The sequence below is a fragment of the Chelonus insularis genome, unplaced genomic scaffold, assembly GCF_013357705.1.
Source record: "Chelonus insularis isolate UGA/USDA-ARS -01 unplaced genomic scaffold, ASM1335770v1 contig_150_pilon, whole genome shotgun sequence".
Lineage (NCBI taxonomy): Eukaryota > Metazoa > Arthropoda > Insecta > Hymenoptera > Braconidae > Chelonus > Chelonus insularis.
In genome coordinates, this window is record NW_023276392.1 from 341,378 (window position 1) to 364,816 (window position 23,439).

Consider the following 23,439-nt stretch of genomic DNA (forward strand, 5'->3'; position numbering starts at 1 on the left):
AGCTTAGTTTATGACAGTTTAAAAATGTTTAAATGTTGGGTGTAATATCCGTTAATTTCATGAAAAAAGCTTTTTGCCAAAGAGAATTTGTGGTTCAACGAGTTTGCTAAAGAGAAATAGAGTAAGAAGATAGTTTGGGAGAAATGATTATGCAGTTATTTTCGGAACACTTATAGTACATGATTTCCTTGCTGTTGGTAGACAAAGAACTTGAGTGTTTGTGCTTGCAACACAGCTTTAAGTGTTAGCGAATAAGTTCATTCAATGTGTATTGTGGAATACGAGCGGAAACGATGTTAGAAGGCCATTGTCAATGTTTTACTGAATGCAGGTATTAAATAGAAAAACATGGGAATGTTTAAGTGCATGTGAACGTAGTCGAGGTTGGATTAAAGTAAACAGTACATTTGGTTTTAATTTCCTTAATATTTCATATTTACTTGAGACTTCATAAATAATGGAATTAAAGCATTTTCATTTTTTAAAGAAAATTTTCGAGAAAGCTCGAGATATTTTGTGCCAGACTCTCGAGAGATATAAATAATTATTTCAGCATCAGTAGTGTTCTCTTTTTTATCACTACGACAGGTGCTTAAGTCGGGTTTATACCTAGTAAAGGAGGAAATAAATATCAGACATAAAAAGTAAATAAAATGAAATTAAATAGATAACGTATTATTTATTGGTGATAGGTTATATCTATCTGTCATCATTGTTTTAATAAAAATAATCTTATTATTATTATTTTCATTAATAATTATTTTAAATTAATTTTATTTCGAGACTTTTCCAATCAAAACATATAATTTTTTTATTAATCAATGGCTTAATAATTTAATTTCACTTTAATATGACAGTTTATAAATTATTTAATCATTTTCAATGCTGATCAGTTATGAGTCTTTATAAAAATAATACTCATTAATCCATTAGTTAATAAAAATTATTGGAAATGGGATCACAGAGTAAGAATGAATCAAAAATATAAACTTTAGACTTATCTCAACTAATAACCCTATATTTGAAAATATATGTCTGGGATGCAGATGTTTAAAGGATTTGAATATATCCTATCTATTTCACTTGGGTTTCATTGTTTTGTAAACATTTTAAGAGTTGGAGAAATTTGCTCGTCTTGTTTTAATACTTATCTGGTTAAAATATAAATATATTTATAACAACATCTTGAAGTCATTCATCGAATTTTCGATGGATTAATTTTTATAAATAGTAAAATAAAATATTCCAACAACAATCAATCTGCAAAAATGTTTAAAAGTAGAAAAATCAAACAATATCAAGAGAAAAGTTTCTAAAGTTATTAAATCACCTCATTTATCGTTATTTGTCTTAATAAAAAAATTCTCAAAGTATAAATTTTTTACAATATTGTCAAAACATGGTTGAAAACGGGTTTGTTAAGAGAAGCATGGTCTGGGGGGTTTTATCGATTTTTAATAGAACTACGCTTTCCCAACAACCCCCATAGAATACCCGTGAGGTTGACCGGAGTTAAGGGGCCAGAGGGGCGAGTTGAAACTCACCCTCCTGAATCATCCAGAAGCGTAGTTCTTCCTTTCCCCGCATTAGAACACAGTGCACTCAACTCTCGTGCGTACCAAACTCCCCTCTGCTGCTGCTGCTGCACTCCAACCAGTTCAACTTGCCTACACACTTCTAGTTTGTTACCATATAACGTTCAGCAGAGGTAAAGCCACTAATTTTCGTCGAGTGAATCACCCCCTGCGGTCGTTAACGCAAAAAGCATAGGGAGGAAATATACATGTATAGAAGTAGAGACTAAATATCCTGCTTCAACTACAATCGGTCACGTGTGTGAATTTTCGCATTTGTAACGAGAGAACCGTTTAATTGATCTTCGCAGAACAATATACCTAGTCTGAAAAAGGGGCGTATGTCAATCCTTTCGTCACCAATTACTAGCTTCATTTTTTCTTTTTATTACATCACGTTCAATATTTTGAAATGACTACAAGTTAATTAATTCTCGTGAAAAAAAATAGGGGACGAATTTTAAGCTATTGATGTACCATGTGTTCCAACGTTTTATAATGAAATACTTGTTTTTATTGAAATCTACTTTAAAATGATTCAGAATGATTCACCCTATTAAAACTACACTTGAACAAAAACTGCTTGAGTAAAAAAAGAAATTGATTGTGCTTGAGTTTATTTTTTTCTGATCTTTCAGAATTAATTGTTTAATTATTAATTAAATAAAAAAGTTAGAAATATAGATCAATAAGTTGGGAATAAAATTATTGGAGGGAAAGAAACTTTTTTGTTTTTTTGAAGGAAAAAAGATTTTTCTGTTAAGTAGAATTAATTGTATTAAAATTAAATTAATTATTGACTGTTCTAATGAACAGATATTTATTGAACCAATTGTATTTTATAGCTACGGATAATTTGATTATGGTTATTGAATATTTTATTGCCAAACTACAAATAAATGATTCATTGTACTGAATTATTTCGTTATTAGATTCCATAATTTTCTGGGCCAAAAAATAAAAAAAAATAAAATAATATGATTCATGTGATATTAAATTAAATCGCTTTTAAATTGACAAACGTTTTTAAAATCTGAATATCATACTCAACGAAATTGAAAGTGAATTCACAGCTTCAAGACCGTAGGCTTTCAATTTACCTTGGATTAAAATTTTTTCAACTCTGGCCCGAGGTAAATTTTAATCTTATTCCATACTTTATTGCTCCAAGTTCTTAAAAAATGATTACCCATCCAAATCTACTTCAAATAAAATTCAAATTTTTTTTTTTCAAAATTAAGGTAGTTTGGTATTGACAGGTGTACAATTGACAATGCTAATCAAATCAATTTATATAAATCAAAGTTTTTCTTTTATTTATCATTAATAGCTATTGCATTCAATTTATAAATTACCATTCCAAATTATACATACAAAAAAAAATCATTACTATTTTAACCTCCAATATATGTCAATGCCAAACTACCTTAATCTTATCCACACAAATCGAACTATCAAAGAAGAAAAAAATCGTTTTATTTTCCTGAGTACATTCAATAAAGCAAACTAATGAATTGCAGAACAATAACATATAATACGTGCAATAACGTCAAAGAGAAATAAAATGATTACAATCAAAGCATGTGCGAATGCAATTGTTATGTTTGTATCAAATATTTGCCGTTCAACAGCACATTCGTCTGAAATGAATTTGGAAATTATTAGAGAAGGGCGAGAGAGAGAGAGAGAGAGGTCTAGGGTGAAAGGATAGAGGAGGAAAAGAAGGGGGCAATCACCGAAATTATAGTAGTCGTGTTCGTCGAACGGTAATAACGTCAGTGGCGCACGATATAGCCTTAACACACCCTCTAGTTGATGACGAAGGTGAATGTTCGTAACCGGAGATATACACACTTTCCCTTTCATGCGATAAGGACAGCAAATACATGTAATGTTAGCAGTCAACGTAGATGAGAATATACGACCGAGAATATACAGACATCCCTCGAATATCGCGCGAAACCCACCAGAGTACATATTGATCGACCAAGGGGGTCTGACAGACTTAACGCACGCGACATCTACCATTGGAACTAAGTCTCAATATTTCGCCGATTTTATCACACTTATCCATGCTTATTTATTTCCAATAAATGCACGTTTATTCATATACTTTTATTCTGTCACGTGAACTCACAGCTCTTGATTTATTTCCCTTCTAAAGGTATCGGGTTTTGGTACATACAAGGATTCGGGATTTAGTGTACATCAGATACATGCATTATTTTTCTATATTTTTTGCCAATTTAATGTTGCAATAAAATAAAGATTTTTTGTCATGTAAAAATAAGTGTACACTGAGGAAGGAATTTTTATTATTCAAGATGATTATTTAATCAATAAAAAGATTTCGAAACATTTGCAATAAAATATTTAAGTGTTTAGTTTTTAAACACTTAGATTTGCAGTGGTGGAATAAACCAATATTCAAATAGTTACTCTTAAAATAATTAAGCACAATAAAAGTGTATTTTTTTAATGAATTCTTTTTTTTTTTTTATTATTTCAGCACTCGAAAATTTTCATATTGGCTTTGTTTTTATTGTTTATTTAATTTTTGGATGTTTTTTTTCAATGATTTGCAATTGATTGAATTAATTATAAACTATGAAATATTGCCAATTAATTGGTAGCTTTATTGAGAGAAATATTTCCACGTGAATGAATATAATTTGTAGAGTTTTGAGAATACAAAAATTATCATTTTAATTTTATGCATAAATGTATGAATAATTTAACTTTTATTCAAAATATTTTGTTTAAAAAAAAAAATATTCATAGAAATAAAAAAAAATGTGATAAAATTAATTATCACTGATAGTAGAGTCTCTTTTGTTATTGTGCATCAAGTAATTCATGTACATTAATGTGGGCGGATATAAAGCTTGATACAGAATAAAATAAAAAACCTTTTCGAGCTTGTATTTGACATAACGTTAGTGCTGAAAAATATGTGATATCAGAATTATCGTTTTCTCAGCTGCAAGATGAGAAGAAAAGTGGGCGTCGTAAAGCACTTTGGAGGGCGTATAATTTCTCACTATCGACTTTATCAAACCCACGTGTGGAAAAGAGTTTTAAAAAAAATTATATTCACCAATTTCTATTTTTTTTATTTCACAAAATTAAACCATACACTTTTCTTTATTATAAACTATTTTGTTTCAAAACAAAATTTGTTGAAATTTATTCATCAAACACCCTTTTGTTTTCACACCTTTTTCTTCTATTCATTTATTTTCCATTCCCATCACCAACAGATACATTCTCGCAGATTCGCAACCACTCTATTTTCTGTTCTCTTTTGTATACATTTATACCTGTAGTTGGAAACTCACAATTGAGACTTGAAACTATCACACTCAATATTTACACTTTTTTTTTATATTTTTGTTTGTTACAAAAACTTAAGTTAATTAACACTTCATTGCATACCTTTTTTTTTCTTTAGTTCTCCCACAAAAATTTCTTAGTTTCTTATCTGTACCAACGTAAATTGATAACTGATAAGATAAAGACTTGCTAATTTATATCTGGCAAGACATTTTGGTCGGCAATTTCAATCAATATTGTGCTGTACGTATATTATGTTGTGTGTAGTTGAGAGATAGTCGGAATCTCTCTCTTGAAAATTACTATTTCATGCTTAATAAAGTTCTAAATTTTGTATGGGAATAGTTTCATAACGAAACTTTTGTGCATGTGAATGTGTTTGCATATCGTGTATATAATGGGTTTACTTTGTACAAGAAATACATATAGGTGATTTAAGTTATTTTCTTTTACATTTTCGTGTGTTTTTATTTTATTTTAAAATTACTTTGGTCAGTGTTAAATGAAAAAATTTTACCTATCAGAAGGTCATCAGTATTATTCAAGGTTTTAGAAAATTACTTAGAACTAAAGTTGTTATTTCTATTTGGTGAAGGTTCATATCAATATACAGTGATTGATGTAAATCAAATATTTCTATTCAATTTCAATTGAATTATAAACAATTGTTATTTTATATTCATGATTTTCATCATCAATTAATCATAGACAGGTTGGGAATATAAAAATTAAATTTAAAGGAAATAATAATCATAAAATTGAGTAATGGATTACAATATTTGTAACATAAAAGTTTGTGAATAAATAACAGATACATCAGTGTCATCTAAATATAAATTTTTATACATAAATAAATTCAATGATGGTTTAAATTATTTTAATAAATGAACTTGTTTTTTTTTGTTTCAGGTGAGTCACATTGTAAATTGATTATGAAAACAACAGTATCAAGGTAAAATATTTACACATTTTGGATAAATTTTTCTATGTATTATAAAATAACATCATTTCTATTCCCATTGAGAGATAAATAGTTTTATTGATAACAAATTAATTATTCAATGAACAGTATATCAGTTCCACCCATCTACATATTGACATTACAAATATTGAATAAATAAAATCTGGAATATTCCACAAATGTCTCATTGTCAATTAGTCTGTCAGATGTACACATGATATGAAATACTTTATTTAAAAAGTAATACGATTATTATATTATTTAATATGATGAAATATATTTAATAATACTATGTAACAATTCCTTGAGAAATTACAATGATTTAAGAGGTATATGAGAAACTTTAATTGCTTACCACTTAACATATAATGTCGCTGTAGATCTTTTTACTCTAAAGCATTAAGACTTTAATTACCGAGAAATTTTTTCTTTGCAAGAAAGCCTTCTCCCTTTCTGCGAAAAATAAAGAACAATGTTCTTTCTTATTTATTTCCGTGTTTATACTCTTTTTAACAAACATTGCTCTCATTTTTATTAAGAAAGAAAAATTTATTTTATATCTTTTATGATAGTCTGTTGTGCAAAAAATTAACTTATTATGGTTTATACTGAACATTAATTTAATTGATTTGCGGGTCATCTCTCAACAGGTGTAACATGATTACGCTTAATTAAATATTAGATAAAATATCGTTTAACTTGCTGCTAGATAAAATCACTGGAACTGCAATAACTGAAGATACCGTAATATGATGATCATCATCCTTTTTTATTTCCTGATTCCTCCAATTTCTTCATAGTCATAAATATTTCTTGGTTCTTCTGCAAAGCAAGCTAAATGAACTAGGGTTATGAAACAGTTTGGTAATATAGTCATTTGGAAATGATAGTTAGTGTTTTGAAAAAAGTTGGAATAATATGAAATGTCATGTGAGAAGATGAGTAATGTTTCTAATGATTTGGATTCTCTATTTTTTTTTCTCTCTTGTGAAAGATCAATTATTTGTTTTTTTAATTAAAATCTCGAGGTAGGAGATTGCTATGATGGGTTTAAAAATAAATTAAATGAATAATAAATTTTTGGTGTGTTAACACCAAAGATGATTTATTCAAATGAAATTCTATGCATGAGAATATTATAGTTAATTTTCAAGTTTATGATTTAAAAAAAAAAAACAAATTGATGTTTAGCAACAATATTTTTTCAGCTTGGTTATTTTTTCAATTATTTTTTGTACAAATTTAAAAATAATACTTTCTACTTAGATTTGTAAAATTAAAATAAATAACAAGTTCAGTTTAATTGGATCTTAATTAATAAATAATTGTATTTATATTTATTTGAAAAAAAATTTTTTTATTATTCTTTTGTTTTTATATTGTTTAAAAAAAAAATTATGCTGCACTGTGCAACTCATTAAAATGAAAAAAAATATTCCTATACAATTAAAAGAAAATTCTTGTCTATAATTAAGTTTCTATAGAAAATTTTCTACCTGTAAAAAAAATTTTAATTATAGAGGTATGTCATATTTTTAATAAGCACATTTCAAAATAGTTGAGAACCATAGCAGAGTTTATGAAATAATAATTCTCCAAAAAATAAGATGTCAAAAGTATACTACGTAAGAATGTAAATAATATTGATATCAAAGGTATACATACTTTTCTTGAATAGGTATATATTGAGTTTTGATCGACTCGGTGAATGGTACGCCTGTGACTAGGTCAGTCGGTACGTCGTTGCACAATTACAGGCAAGGTCGTTTCCCCAACGTTGCAGGTCTCAAGTCCTTCCAAGTAGCCTCTATAACTCTTCGTTCCTCTTGATTAATCTGTCAATGGATCTAAAAATTGGTAGAACCAATGGCAAAAAGTCAGGAAAGTAACAAAAAACTATATCTCTTTGCCAAGACATCAATTTCAACTAATCAACTTTCTTATTTATTGCTGACTACATTGACATTGGTTCAATATTTGTTCAGTTATTTTTTTTGTTATATTGCTGTATCAAGTCTAGACTATATCAGGACCCTTTTTCTAGGGATTACACACCCCTACATCAATTTCCTGTTAACTTAACTCCACGCTTTGTGCAAAACTAAATTCCCTCTTGCAATTCATTTTCTAGTGTATCACAGATAGCCAAGTTGTATTGCCAACTTCCAACTTTCGCATCCCTCTCCATGTAATTCAATGAAATTTTCCCAATGTTCTCCAGCTCACGGTGTTGGAAATTTTTTTTACATTTTCTGTTCATTATTCTGAATGTTACATTTCATTTACAGACTTGCTAGTAGACTTGGAAATGAATTTGGGTTTATTTTAAAAGTTAAAAACTGTAACTAACATTATTCAGAAACACCACAGTTAGTTGAACATAAAATAGTTTGTCTAGTCTACTAGACAATTTTACAGACACTCATGGTTTAAATTGAATTTAAAACAGTTGTCAAAACATTGAGACATATTGTACTCCATTAGTCAACCAGTAAATGTCATATCAAAATTTCAATACATTGTAACATGCTTGGATTATAAAGTTACATAGAAATTACAGGCGGAAGAATTAATTTCTAATAAGCAGAGACTGATTTTGTGGTGTAAAACATAAGCCTGACCACCCACGTATCAACCTCGTGTAGGAAGTGCTTAATAGGCCAGAAAGTGTGGAAATTATTTTTCCTTTCACAATCAGGAGGCGTTGTCTTTACCACTTTGACATTATTTTGAATAATTATTTATCATTTTTCATTCAGTTATACTCTTCTGATTAATTCATTGATATTTGATGGACTTTGAAGTCTCAACTTTTTTAATGAATCTGAAATACAACCACACCTAATCATCCAGGGATCACGACCTGGCAGAAGAAAGTCGATATTTCCACTTTCTGCTGACATACAATTGCACACTTTACTTATTTTTTATACCTCTCTCTCTCAATTCAAATTCATTTCTTTCATTTCTAATTGATTTACTTCTTCCATTTATTTTAATTGTTATTTTCATGGAACCAACAACAAATATCTTTCTACTCTTTGACCTAAAAGGTATATTTATCTCCAACTTCACAGTGTTTTTATTGTTTTCCAACTTGTCTTTTTTTATCAAACATTGTTAATTGCATTTTTCCTCAACTTTTTGTTTTACTCTGTAGAACAATTATTGAAAAATAAAATAGAGTACTTTTTTTAAAATCTTCTAATAAATATTCTTTCATCATCAATGAGTGATTTAATTAATAAAAAATTCTACAATAGTTGAAGAGAATCATTGTAACAAAATTTCAAGATATTTCACAGGAAAAATTTCCTTTTGTTTCAAACCTACAGAATTGAAATTCCACCAACGTTACCCCCCTAATTTTCTTTCATTCTTTTCAGTGTCGATCGTCTTCAAACTTGAAGCGTAAAATTTTCCCCTTTTTCAATTTAGTAGAAACGTTTTTCTAGAGTTTTTCTTTTTACTATTTTCAGTTTTATGGTTTCACTTTAATGTGGTATAACCACAAAGAGATGTATGTGTGTCAAGTTCTTTGTTATTCAGAGTACATGTAATGTGTAAAACTGTCACAGAACTTTCTGAAAAAGAGTTAAAGATAAAAAAAAAATACATTATAACATATGTATAGTTTTTCTATATGAGGGAACGTGTTTTATGCATTACAGTTACCACAATTTTTTTATTTTATTTCTCTTTCACTGATAAAAATAAAAAGTCACGATCTGCGTGGAGGTGGATTAAAGTTGTAGAATGAAGGTTGGTTCTATATTATATAGAAATGCATAAACATTGTTGTAACTTTCGCCACCCGCGCATCTACTTTGAAGATTATTAGGAACACGTGCTGAACTGAGCAATAATTCCCAGAGCTTCACTCACGTTTTAATAAATTGCTGAGGATAGATGAATTAAAAAATGCATTTTTCATTTAGAACTTTAATTCAGCAGCAGAATATACTTTCATCAATGTTTCAGTAGAAGAAAAATATATGAAAATAAGTTGGTTATAGTAATTCAAATAATTCCAGTGGTAATTCGTTGGTAACCAACCGGAAAGATAGAGTATTTTTTTTTATTGATTCAGTTGATGAACAGAATTATTTATTCATAGCTGGTTTTATGACCTGAATCCACAACATTGCGATTCAAGTGACTGGATTTTGTGAGTCGTGCATTATTGTCTAACAGCATAACCATGTATGTATCCATCTTATCACAAGCTGACAGTCAAGTTCCATGGAGACTTGCTGAGAATAAAGCCCTAAGCTTGTTTCACAGTTTGTTTATCCTGGTAAACGTTGCAATCGTCCTGAATTCCTTTTGACTCAGCCAATAAGTACCTATAAACTTCCGTGTACTACGTGTAACGGACTGAAATTGATTACTGGAAATTACTTGTCACTTTATCTAGTTGGTAGTGTTAGAGCCGGAAGAGCAAATAAAGTTCAAGTTAAGAAATGGAAGAATTAAATGCATGTTATGTATCAGCAGAAGATTGATAATCAGAGATGTGTCTAGATAATTTAACTGTTTTAATCATTAATGGAATAATTAATGCATTAGATATCAAATGATTATTTATTCTACAAATGTCATGATTCTATGACAAGTTGACTTTTATTTATCACATGAAACTTTGAATAATTTGATGAAGACTCTGCAAGTGGAGATGCTTCCATTTTCTTTCATTTGAATTTAGAAAAATGTTGAAGTGACTTCCTGAAGAAAATGAAAATATAACTCAATTTTTAAAATGAAATTGAAAAAGTGTATTTTCTATTTGAAAACTTTTTTGTTCCATATTCAACATCCATGTCTGCAAATAGAACTTTATTTTCAATTTGATGGTTTACTTTTCCAAGAAGAAATTATAGCAAGAAAATAGCAATCCAAAATGTACTTTCACATCAATCTCTGAAAGAACATCAGTGTTTTGGATTCTAACACCCTAGAAGGAAGCAAAGCTGGTTCAACATTGGGTCAATGATGCCTTGGATTGTTCCAGCTAGATGTTGAACCAGGAATAGGTTTACTTTGCTTTCTACCAAGATAATTTCTTTCACAAATGTTGAAATAAAATGAATATTCCATTTTTCATGTTCATTATGAACAAGTTGAAAGTTCATGCTGGAGTTGAATCAATATTTAATTAAATTAAAACTAGAGAAAATAATTAACAGCATCAAGATAACTCCAATATTTTTCTTTCCAACATGCCAATTATTTTTCATTAATTAAATGAAAAAAAATTAACTTGAGTTATGATCAATACTACTAAAAAAATATCAATCTGATGATGGTGAATTACTTCAACTCACATCAAGAACTGCACGCACATACCGATATGAAAAGTGTCAGCTGAGCGTTATTATTCATGATCAAACAACCGATTATTGATCAAGCACGGAAGATTACCTGTAATTTCCTTTCATGCTTAAAATAATATTCTAACAAGCATGAGTACCTCAATACGAATCGATGCAATGGACAAATAAGAAAATGAATTTAAAATAAGAGCGAATCATCTACCATTCTATTTCCGTTTGTCAGCATATTTTTTTTTATTCTTCACCTCTTCTTTCGTTCAACCAATCAGGATATAGGCCACACAGCAGATAATCTTGGATCTCTATTGAAAAAACTTGAACCATTCGAAAGAGTTTCGCCTACTTCACTGAAGCTCGCGCTCCAATTAACAGAAAATTCAGAAAGAGATGAATTCTTCATTGAACTACAGAAAGTAAAATCGATCAAAAGTCTTTTATTGTCGTCTCTATAATGAACGTATTCAGTAAATTTATTTTTTTATTCAATCAATTTTTAAAATCATCCTAGTTAGCAAGGAAGATTATCAAATAAATTCTAAGAGAACTATTATTATTATAAAAAGAAACTAGATATTTTATAACTGTAATTTTAATTAAAATAAAATTTATAACAATATTATTCTACCATTTAATTTAATTTTAATAAAAGCTTGGTTTATTTTTTGCAATCATTTAATTAATTAAATTTTTATTTTATATTTTAAAATAGAAAAATAAATTGAATGAAAATAGGAATAAAAAAAAAATTTTTTTTTAAATAATTTAAAATTTAAAATGATTTAATAATTAAATCCAGATCTTACTGCATATCAACTAGACTTGGTAATATATAATAAGAGTGCTGTTGAAATAGTAGAATAGAATAGAATGGCTATGGCACTACATGTGAGTTGCACTCGACTAGAGTGTGTTCGTTTATTATCCGGTCCCCCGCGACGACATCAGCTTCTGAAGAGGTGGGGTATCTCTTGCTCTGTGTATTGGAACGAACTTCGCGCCATTCCGAGGTATATCGTCGCAACCAGTCAGCCTTAAACCGCGAACAGTCACCACACTTGTATGCGTCGATTCTTCATTCCATAAATACACTTGTGTGCTAATAGTGGAAAAAAGGACTCGAGACATTTGACCAAAAAGATCAATATTACGAAATAGTGTTCAAGATAACGGTGTAATCTATTTTTCTGGCGTCTTGATTTTAATTATGACTGGAGAGTGTTTAAATAGTGTTACTGAATTGTTCATATTTTATTGGTACGTGATAAAAATATCAATAAGTGTTTTAAAATTATTTACCAGTGTTTTTTTTTAATTTATTTAAATATTTTTTATTAGTCTGAATTAATTTTTTGTCGTTAATTAATACTAATTGGAGTCATTATTAATTTTCATAGTAACTTTTTTAATCGACAACGTAGTCTGAGGGAGATAAAGTACTGATAAGAATCAAAGTTTTATTTGAGAAGTAAAGGTGTGGATAATATAAATTTCAAGGCTCTGTATACACATCTTTTCAGGGTCATTCATTTTACTTAACTTGATAGTAATTGCATACGTGTTAATATTTTTCGCAAACAATCGAAATTTTTTTTGTCACATTGTTAGTTTACGAAATATATGTTACAAGAATTAATCCGAATACATATTTTTGGATGAACAAACTCAGGGCTTGGATTACAATATAACATTTAATGAATAGAAACATATATCAAGAGTGTGTAGGATAACAAAGTTGATATATGTTTCATTTGAATAATGTGATTATCTAGGATAATAATAAATAATACATTTATTTTAAATAAAAAGATATTTTTATTAAAATTAAAAATTTTCTCACCAAAATGTAATTGGAAATAATTTATCTTTTTTATTTGATTAAAATAAAATTAATTGAATGACCAATTTAAAAAACAACACATTTATCTCAAATATTTAATTTAAAATTTAAAAAAAGTACATGAAATATTTATGTGCTTATTTTCCTTTTAGTCTGCAAATGAACTCTGATAAAACATCATTTCCATGCGAAAAATATTTAATATTAATATTTTTAAAGCTCTATAGCTTTCATATAGAAGGTCTCTTGTGACTGATATTAATAAAAAATCCATTCAACATTTATATTAATATTTTTATATAAATGTTTTTGTCACTATTGTGTGAAAAAAAAAAAATGAAAAGTAATTGAAGATATTGCTATTATATTGAAGTACTAGGCAAATTTAAAAAGCAAATTTCATCATTATAATGGTGTTGACAAAAATTCATGAAATATTCGAAAGATTCTCTAGCATCTGCATGCTGTTGTATCAGTTTATTGATCCTAAAAAAAGAAGAATAGAATCGGAAAAACGAGAGATACCGGGTGAAGTAATAGGTGTAGTTTTTTATTTCATATCATCACAGTATCGCTTACCAATCAATTCATGCTTGTTATTCAATTATCTCGTGCTTGTTGTGATCTTGTGATACATTTTACACTTTTTATACATTGCAGAATTGATTTTAGGCCTAACAAAGGTGTTAAAAAAACTAGAAAATACTAGCCCTATAAATTAAAAATTTCATCAAATGTCTAGAAAGATTTCCAATAATCACCCTCGTCACGTTTCCTTTTATTTTGACACTTTTTCAACTCATGACTTATGGATTTGAATTTATATCTCGATCTATAATTTTGTTTTATGTATCTCCAAGTCGTTTTTCACTTTGTCAAATGACTGTACGATAGCAATAACACTAAACATTCACTCTACTCATTCAGTCAGTCGTATAATGTTTTAGATGAAGAAAGTCGACAAAGACTATCTGAAGAAAAAGTGAAAGGAATTTTCTCCTTAATTTCCAATAGACAGAGAACAATAGCTCCTGTTATTGATTCCTTTTTTTTTTATTCCGTCTCGTCGTCTGTGATCTTGAAAAATGCGGTAGTAAAATATTTAATAACTCAAGCTTTTTTTTTATCAAGGAAAAAGGTTTTTTTGATTTCTAACTTACAAAAAATGCAATTGGTTTCTATTTATAACCTCTTGATTCTTTTTCTATCTCTAACAATAAATCGAGACATTTTTTGTCGTACTAAACCTTCAGCAAAAAATACTAAATCATGTGCTATTTTTCAGATTGAACAAAAAAATTGATTTAGTGAAGTTGAACTTACTGTTGTCAACTCAAAGTAAGCAGAAAAAATTTCTTTTCTAGTCTAAGCAAATCTCTTATAGGATGCAAAGAGCTTCAATACCGCTATCATCTCCAACTTACGTTGTCAGCCTTGTTAAAGGTACAATCCCCTTAGGATTAAAAAAAAAAAAGTAATCGAAACTTCTCGTTGAAATTTTGATTTGAATTTTCTTCATAACAGCCTTCATTTATCCAAGGGAAAAAATCTTCTATATTTCTTATAACAAGCTCTCCAATCTATTAAATATAACTGTAATATTATCCTATCTATAAACGAGCAATTAAATTGCAAAATAACGAAACGACGTCAAGAAGGAAACTTTGATCTGTCAACATAATTTCCAGTTGAAAAAAATAATTAAAAAATTTATCGTTATCACCACCAAATGACATCGTGTGGCAAAGATCAAAAAATTCATGAGTGAAGTCCAGTGTCGACTTTCCCGAGGTACTTTCGCTAGTATGTCTGAATGCCCGCATAATTATCATCGCCAAGTTCGCATCTCGACGATGTAGTCTTCATTCCGCTCGTTGATGCATAAAAAAAGGCAAGCTGCAGACCTCATTAACAGCCATAAAATCACGCACTACATTCTTTAATCTTGCTGTCGTGTTGAAAATAAAAATAATCCAATCTATTTTGAGAGTATCAATGTAATTGAAGCACATCGTTTAATAACCGTAAACGCTTTCGATAGGAAATTTAACATGAGATAAAGATACTGATAAAATCAATAGCCTTTTTTCTACACTTCAATAAGATCACCCAACAGCATTAAAACCATTTGACTTAGTGTATTTCTCGTAGTGGAACAACTCAATGCAAAGACTTTACTAGAGTGCTAGAATCAAACATGATCAAACCTGAGCTTTCTCCTTGATTACAAACTTTTACTTTTGCCACGGGCTAATTTATTGGTATCTCCATTCAACCATGTATCTCCTTACTTATGTTCGCCTACAATTCTTTTATTATTCTCTGCTTTATATTTTTCTTTGTCAGGTTTTATTCTTTTACTTGCTTAGTTTTGACAAAAAATCATTTTTGAATAGTCACAAAGAAACTGGGGTTTTTTTTTTCATCTTCAAGTCCTGCATTATTTTAATGAATAGATTTAATGTTTAATTAATTAATTTTTTGTAGAAAGATTTTATAAATACTTTGGAAAAATTTTTTTTGTAAAATAAAATTCAATTATAATTAAAAATAAATCCTTGCAATTGTTTTGATAACTTTTTTTTTTGTAAAATGTCTTTTCAATACATCAAAATAAAAACTTGACATTATTCAAAGATATTTTATGCTAAAATTAAAAAGGATTCCCACAAATGAATATTAATGAGTATTTATTAAAATTAAAAGATCGACAAAAAGCTAGAAATTAGGACTTGACTGTCTTCACTCATTTCATTAAATCAAAATTAATTTGTTGGATAAAAAAATTAAAGAATAAATAATGTTGGAATGCAATAAAAGAAAAATTATTCAGAATCGTTTCTTCAGGTATTTTTTAAAGTTATATCCATTTAAATTGTCTTCTTTTGTTTGGAAAAAAACCGCCAAAGAGACATTATGTCAGATTCACCAGTGAAACCATGACAAAATAATGGAATTAATTATTCTGACCCTCAAGACTTGTTATCGAAAAGATTCTTGCATAAGACTACTGTTTTAAAATAAATTTCCGTGAGTCATGTGTACTTTAATACAGCAGTTGACATTCAGTCGTTTTTATCAGAAATATATATTGGCGATAAGACCAATTTTTTTTTCATGAATACTGATAAAAGTTTTATCAACACTTTTCACACTAGAACATTCTATCTAATGCTCATCGTCTTCTTGAGATTTTTTCTTAACTTCCCACGAGTCATTTCCCGTGAGTAATAAGAATAAATTAGAAATAATAAATTCAATAAAATGTTAAAAATGAAATTGGGAGTCAATGTAATATAATACAATGCTGATGATGAAGATAATTGTCATTCTAGTGTTGATTCCATAGTTGTACGTATATACATTCCACTTCCACAGCCATAATTGTCGGCATAAATGGTCTTCGGACAGCATAAATAAAATTCATCGTGTCGACGTGCGTCGTGATGACTCACTGGAAACATTGACTTCGTTTACCAGTTCATTGGAAAAAAAATAAAGTTAAACAATAGAGAAGATGATCGAGGTTCACTTTTAGAACTGGAAATTTTATTCTCTCATTTAGACACCAAATAAATGAGTGGTCAGAGATGGAGGGAACAAGAAGTTACATCGTAGTTTAAAAATATCTTTATTGAAAGTTAAACGTCAATGCCATTAAATAATTAAACTTGGAAATTCGTGGAAAATTAAACTCAGTTGAACTTGGATACAAGATAAACAGGAACTATCTTGGAAGAGTCTATTTGGATTGTTAAATGATTTAATTAATTTTTAAATGCAATAGATAATTAAAATTCAAATGATTAATGTTTAAAGGTTGGAGCATTAAATTAAAATATTTAACATTGATGGTGATAATTATTTAACAGTGTAATCAGTAAATTCTTTATGAGAAAGAGATTGATGTTAACTTATTTTTTATTTAGTTAAATTTTAATTTTTTATTCCAAAAATGTTGCTCAATTTTTTTTTAATTAGTGTTTTTATTTGGAAATTCAGTCACTAAAGTATGAGTTGTGAGTTTTTTCATTAATTTGAAGCTAGAAAAGTTCTTTTGCAATATTGATGCGTTGCCAACAGCAACTTCCTTATGCATATTCAACTTGCTAATCAATCAGTGGAAATTTTTGCAAATATCGCTGTTTTGTAAAATATGCTGATCGATAAAAAAAATGTCTTTTGTTGTAAAAAGAGTTAATTAAGGAAATTCTTTCCAAGAAAAAAAAAAAAATTACTAAACCTGTTTTTTATGTGTTGCTTTTTATTTATTTATTTTTTTTAGGATGAAGATGAAATCTGTGTCCCTATTGAAAAAATTTTCTGAAAAATTCCAAATCATCATTCCTATATAAAATGTCGATAGTTTCTTCAAATTACATTTCAATCAAGCTCTCTATTTTTTCCACAATATTCAATATTTCATCGAACGAGTATATCATAAAGATTGTGTCGGTAAAAATTCAATGGTATTTCAAGAGAATTGAATCTCAGAGCTTATCGCAACAGCTTTTCCGAAGTGGAAAGAAAATAGAAAGTTGAGTTGGCAAGAGAACCTTCTCTTACACTTAGGCGACAAGTAGTGAATTGATCCTGTCACTTGCAAAAAAAAAAAAAAAGATTAAAAGAAATAATATCCCAGGAGAAAGAAAAGTTGATTATAAAATTTTGAATGACCAAAGTGCAAATGTGGTGTGCAGCAGTAGTCACTCCTTATCTCTCGGTTAACCACATTCATAACCACCTGTAATTCAAGAGGTGGTTGCCATAAATACGCAAATTCTCTGGCTTTTCATTGCATTAGGTTTTCCAAGTTTCATACTTGAAAAAAATAAAGAATTGAATTTAAAACCTCTTTTTATAAAAAGGTCAATGACTTTCATATCATTTACCAACATTATAAACAATCTTTTAATCATTTTTTTTATTAAACTTTGCCTTCTCTTTTCTTCTAAAACCATTTTACTCTCATTATAATTGCATATTACGAATTATTCTATTTGAACAAACAAAGTTATACCATTTTCCCTGACCCAACAGCATGTTTTAATGCAACTTACAATTTACAACTGCAAATATTATTCTTATACAAAGTACTAAAAAATCTTACAATTATTATTAGACTCAATAAAAAGTCTCTGACATCATTTGTCATGTGAAGGTAATTTTTTTTTAAAAAAAAATCACCATCATTTTCATTTCTTATCTGATATGTTCTCCAAAAAAACATCACTACCATTACAAGGTGTGTAGGTTCAAATGAGTTCGAATCAAGGAGATTATGAAACTAGGTCGTACGTTCTTCAATCATAATTATAAAGTCATTCATTCAATGTATTTTTTAACTTGACAATGGTCTTATCCAATTATTATCATATTAAACTATTAATATTCATCACTAAAAATTTTCCAATCGATCAATACTTGATTCTTCAATTAAAAAACAATTCAAAAGCGATTGAATTCTTCTTTGAATTGAATCAATGTAAATTTCATTCTTATCTTTATTCTTTTTTTTATTATTGATACAAAAAGGTAGTTATCGACATCGTAGGTAATTTTTAGAGCATTGTTTCAGCCCTTTCATCGGCTAGATAGAGATTTTGATGAGCAAAAAGGCATATTGAGAAGTAGAAGAGGATAATTCTTGGATTTCAGTCTATTGTCATTTTCTCTGTGGACTTTTGTTCTTTTCTATCAAGCTATTTCTACGTCTACTTATAGACAGAGAGTATGTAACACTTATTCGTAACCAGTAGCATAGGAATCACTAGTAAAATGCATCCAATGTCATATTTTAAAGATGAAATGTCTTATAGCTGCACTTTATTTCAAGCATCTGTTTCAAAAGTTCTCTTGCTTTTTCTGAAAAGTACCACATGAGCCAAGTGTTGGCGATATTTTACTTTAGATAAAGAGCAGAAGAGAGAAATAAGAGTTGAATTTTCCCTCTAGACTTGTGGTATTAGAACCATGTTTCAATGCTTCAGTCTCGGCTGGTACATTTCCCAGATAAAAATTTTCTGTAATCAAGTCTCGTTTCACCTAAATTTGAGTCATCATATTTTGTGGTCTTTTTTTGGAATTAATTATTTCATTTCACTCCAAAAAAGGTTCCAACCCTTAGACATCTTCAGCCAACCATACATTTTCTCTTAACCATTACCAGGAAATTGTGCTATTAATAAATGAAAATATTTTTAACTTCAAATTATTTATTCAGCTGACTTTTTCTTTGAAGACTTTACCGTATTATAACAAAAACGAAAACAACTTGAGAATTATTTTAGAAAAATTTAAAAGATTGTTTATTAATTATGACAGAATAATTAGAAGATCAAATAAGACGTCCGGTTAAATCTAGTCATATCAATGTAAATTTTTTTTTGGACAGTTTGATATGATCCTTTTCATTCTTTTCATCCAATTATAAAGAATATTAAAATGAAAATAAATTTTTAGTGTCCCCATACTTCCTTATCCAAATTACTTCTACTTAATCTTCCCTCATTTTTTGTTGCAAAATAAAATCCCACTTGATTCATCGCCAAGTAAGACAGCCTTAAATGATAACTTTTCCAACGGAGAAATTTTTTCATACTTCTTCAAGTGCTTAATTACAATTGTTAATTCTGATGTAATTGGTAGGAAAAAAAGACTTGTTTTTGTGCGAGAAAATCCATTAACTGGCAGTTAAGAAAGGTCAGTGATTTCCCCAGTGACATGTTGGAGACCTTCTGCACTTTCTATGTATCAAGTGGCCTCTATTTCAAATACTAGTCACTTTGATAAGAAGAAGCGGTACTTTAGGTAAATGGCCACGACTCGTTGCCCACATGTGTATACATTTCAGAACCGTTTCGCATGTATTTCATGAAACTTACGTATGCTCGCGTACTAGCTCGCGCGTTCGAGCACGTAATACAAATTTCTAAATGCTCCGTTACATACATCCGTCTGAATTGTTTTACATCTTGCTTTCTTCACCCTTCTTTCATATCTACATGCAGTACTTAATGTTTTCATGCTTGTAATTTATGACTTATAAAAACCATTCTTTTTTTTCTCTCTCTTTTATTTTAATTTCAAAAATATTTGGAACAATTTTTGCATTTAAATAGCAAAGAAAAAAATATTTTTTGATTATTAATGAACATGATATATTGTTATTTCATTTTTTTTTTTCTTCTCTAAAACGAAAATTAATGTGCATCCTTAACTATACATTAATGATTTACGTGGATAATTATCGAAAGTTTTTAATAAAGATTAGTATATTCAACTGAACTAAACCGAATCGAGTACGTATGAAAATTCTCGACCCACATTTTGTGCACTACTTGGTTTTTAAATTGATCAAATTAACAAAATTCTTTCTTAATTGCATCTAATATATCTTTAATATCATCAACATTTGACAAATTAAACTTTCATCATAATGAAATTTTTTTTTCATTTCTCATGTTTTACTTTTCTAAATAAAATAAATACAATTAATTCAACTCATTCATCGTCAACATAATTTATGAGTTAATCATAACAAATGAGAATTATTATGCTAATAAATAAAATGATTCTCAGTAGATAAATCTTTAACAAAAGTTTGTGAAAAAAAATTTCTATCAACATATTTTTTCCCATCTCGCGAAAAATACTTGATTTTAATCTTCACCAGACGGAAATGTGTTCTTTTCTCTTCCTCGATGATGCTTCTTGAAAACTTATAGTCTCATTGTAGTTATGGGTATAAGTATACATATGTACTGTCTATTAGTGACATGTATTCATTTGCAGCTATTTCCATGCAGCGATATATGTAATGATATGAAGCTATCATCGAAAGAGGCATTGCGATATTCTCCAATGGGTGGTGGGAGAATTCGAGTAAATTCCCCCTACCTCTTCCGTAACTTTGACAGTTCCATTACCGTATCAAAGCTAACGGCAGCATCGCCACGGATAGTTCCCGTCTGTGAATCGACGCGTGCGGTGGTCTGTCAGGTAGCAGCTCTATTCGTGTCTCTTTTGTTATTTTTTTTTCATCTACCACCGCTACTTTTAATTCTTAATTGACCAATTGACTCCAAAGGTGTTTATCTCTACATTCAACTTAACTATTTATTATTACAATTAAAATAAAACAATCAATCAATTTTCAGAAATAAAGTGAGCAAAGTTGTATTACTTGGTATTGATATATTTTTCTTAAACCATCAAAATAGTTGCATAATAATAAAAAAAATTGTTTATGTAAATAAAAGCACGTTTTTAATTGATAATTAGATAATGCTGAGTTGGAAAATTAATTTAGTTTTATTATTAGCAATAATAGAGAACAATAATGAAATAAAAAATTATTACGAATGGGAACTCGTGAAGAACAATAGGTCGCGTTTGACAGGAATAAAAAAAAAAGCATCGCTTGTTCATTAGAGGAAATGTAAACCTGTGGCATGAAAAGAAAGTGCATATAACAGAGACAATTACAGTGAAAAATACAAAAAAAATATATATATCATTGATAATAAATAGAATTTTTTACACAGTGTTTTCGTATTATATTTGTTTTGTTTGATGTCAACAATAAATAATAATAATAAAAGTAAAGTGAAAATAACAGTGACAGTTGCGTATGACAATTCTTGTAAATAAACCTCTGGGGAAAGGGAAAAAAATAGCTCAGGTGTTGATATTCCTAGGAAAATGGGTGCAATCAATATTAATCGTCATCAGAAATTGTTTTAGTGGAAAATTCATCTGCAGTTGGAAATCACTGTCAAATAGTTTTACTCGTGATGTGATTTAGTAGTCATTATTATTCATCAGGTTTGACGCATAGTACGTGCGACCTCGATGTGATCGTATTAAAGAAGAACAAACGGTATATCGTTTGACATATTAGTCTACAGATGATCTAGACAATCGATAAAATAATAGCATCAGTATTAGAAATTATTCTCCAAGCATTCACCATGCAAGAATAAATTTATGTTTCCTTGACAAACATTAGACCTTTCAATGGAATTGTTTATTTATTCTAGTGTGTGTGTTCGATGTTTTGTTTTTACGACAAATAGAGTGACTGATAAGGATAATATAAAAAAACATTTAAATATATAGATATTGAGTAATCACTTCCGATTTCACAGTTTATTACTCTTAATTACTTATTCATGTCACTTTCTCATTTTTCACCAGGACAATACTTTATTTTCCGTTCAATTATTTCCTAATTTTTCTGTTATTTGCCATTAGAAAGTTGGTTTACATTATAAACTGACAATTGATATTTTTTATTGAATGATAAAAACAATTGGAATTAATTTGCAATTAGTAATTGACAATGAAAATAATTATAACAAAGTGATTAAGAGAGAAGGGAGTTGACTATTACTCATGATCGAAATAAAATTTATTAGTATTCATTGTTGAATATCATTACTTTGACGTCAATGATTGTGATAAAAAAATATTTAAAACATCGACTCATGTCACGAAAAGCTTTTTAATCAATCTTGATAAATTTATTTTGCGAAAACAGCTAATGGTTGTATTTTATTGTTGATACATTACTTGTGATAAATTGGTAAAAGTACGAGATTGAGTGGCACTTTAGATTGCACTATTTTCAAGCTGAAATAGTTTAACTCCAAAAATAGATTGAATCGATACCAAAGAAAGCCATTTTCTTAAGTTCAAGTACTTTGTCGCGTAATAGAAGTTTGAATTAAAATTAACCAAGTAATCGTTCAATTCCCTTTAACTACTACTTCCAAGAAGTTAGGTGAAGTGATATTACATCATTATTAGTCGCTAAAACACTTTTATTATTATCACTTACTTGTAAACTTTATTTAAACAAGAGAAATATTTTTTTTACAAAATAAATGCAGTTCTACACTAAGAAAAATATTTACTGTACACAAGTAATCTTTTTTTTTTTAATTAATAAAATAAAAATTTTTGAATAGTTGCAATAAAATATTTTACTGCGAATATTTCCAATTCTTTTTATTAATTAAACATTTTTTTCTCAGTTTACTAATTAATAATTTTTTATTTTAATAATATTGTAAAATAATTCAACATTGATGTTTCAAAACAATTAAGAAAATTATTTTTACTTCGTAAAGGAAAAATACCAATGTATACAATTTTTCTCGCTTTATTTTATTTTAAAAAACAAAAATTTAAAAAACAAAAAAAAATGACATTGAATTCAAAACAACATTTTGTCAAACATCTAGATCCGATGGGTACAGAAATGTATCTCTAAAATTCAGGAAAAAAAGAATTCATTTCCACCGCATGTGAAACCGAACCAAAGAGACATATCAATACAACTATAAAATATCAGTAAAGTGATCGTGAAAAATAGAAAGATTAAACTCTTCGATACTA

General features: G+C 28.5%; 1 protein-coding gene and 1 long non-coding RNA gene across 7 annotated transcripts in view; both read left to right on the top strand.

Annotated features, from left to right (window-relative positions):
- Nucleotides 1-23,439, top strand: part of siz (Brefeldin-resistant Arf-GEF family protein schizo) — a 60,696-nt gene that overhangs the window by 16,737 nt on the left and 20,520 nt on the right. The window contains exons 1-2 of one of the 6 annotated variants that reach the window (XM_035078239.1): nucleotides 5,015-5,150; nucleotides 5,817-5,859. The exons of 3 other annotated variants lie outside the window; for them this stretch is intronic. In XM_035078239.1, coding sequence (XP_034934130.1) covers nucleotides 5,840-5,859 — 20 coding nt within the window. In that variant the 5' untranslated portion in view covers nucleotides 5,015-5,150; nucleotides 5,817-5,839. Of the gene's footprint in view, nucleotides 1-5,014; nucleotides 5,337-5,816; nucleotides 5,860-12,216; nucleotides 12,456-23,439 lie in introns of those variants that run through there. 2 more of the 6 variants (XM_035078236.1, XM_035078237.1) reach the window with 2 other exon arrangements.
- On the top strand, nucleotides 20,753-23,434 carry LOC118063942 (uncharacterized). Its single transcript, XR_004690003.1, has 2 exons — nucleotides 20,753-21,127; nucleotides 23,286-23,434. It is a non-coding gene; the product is annotated as an uncharacterized lncRNA (long non-coding RNA).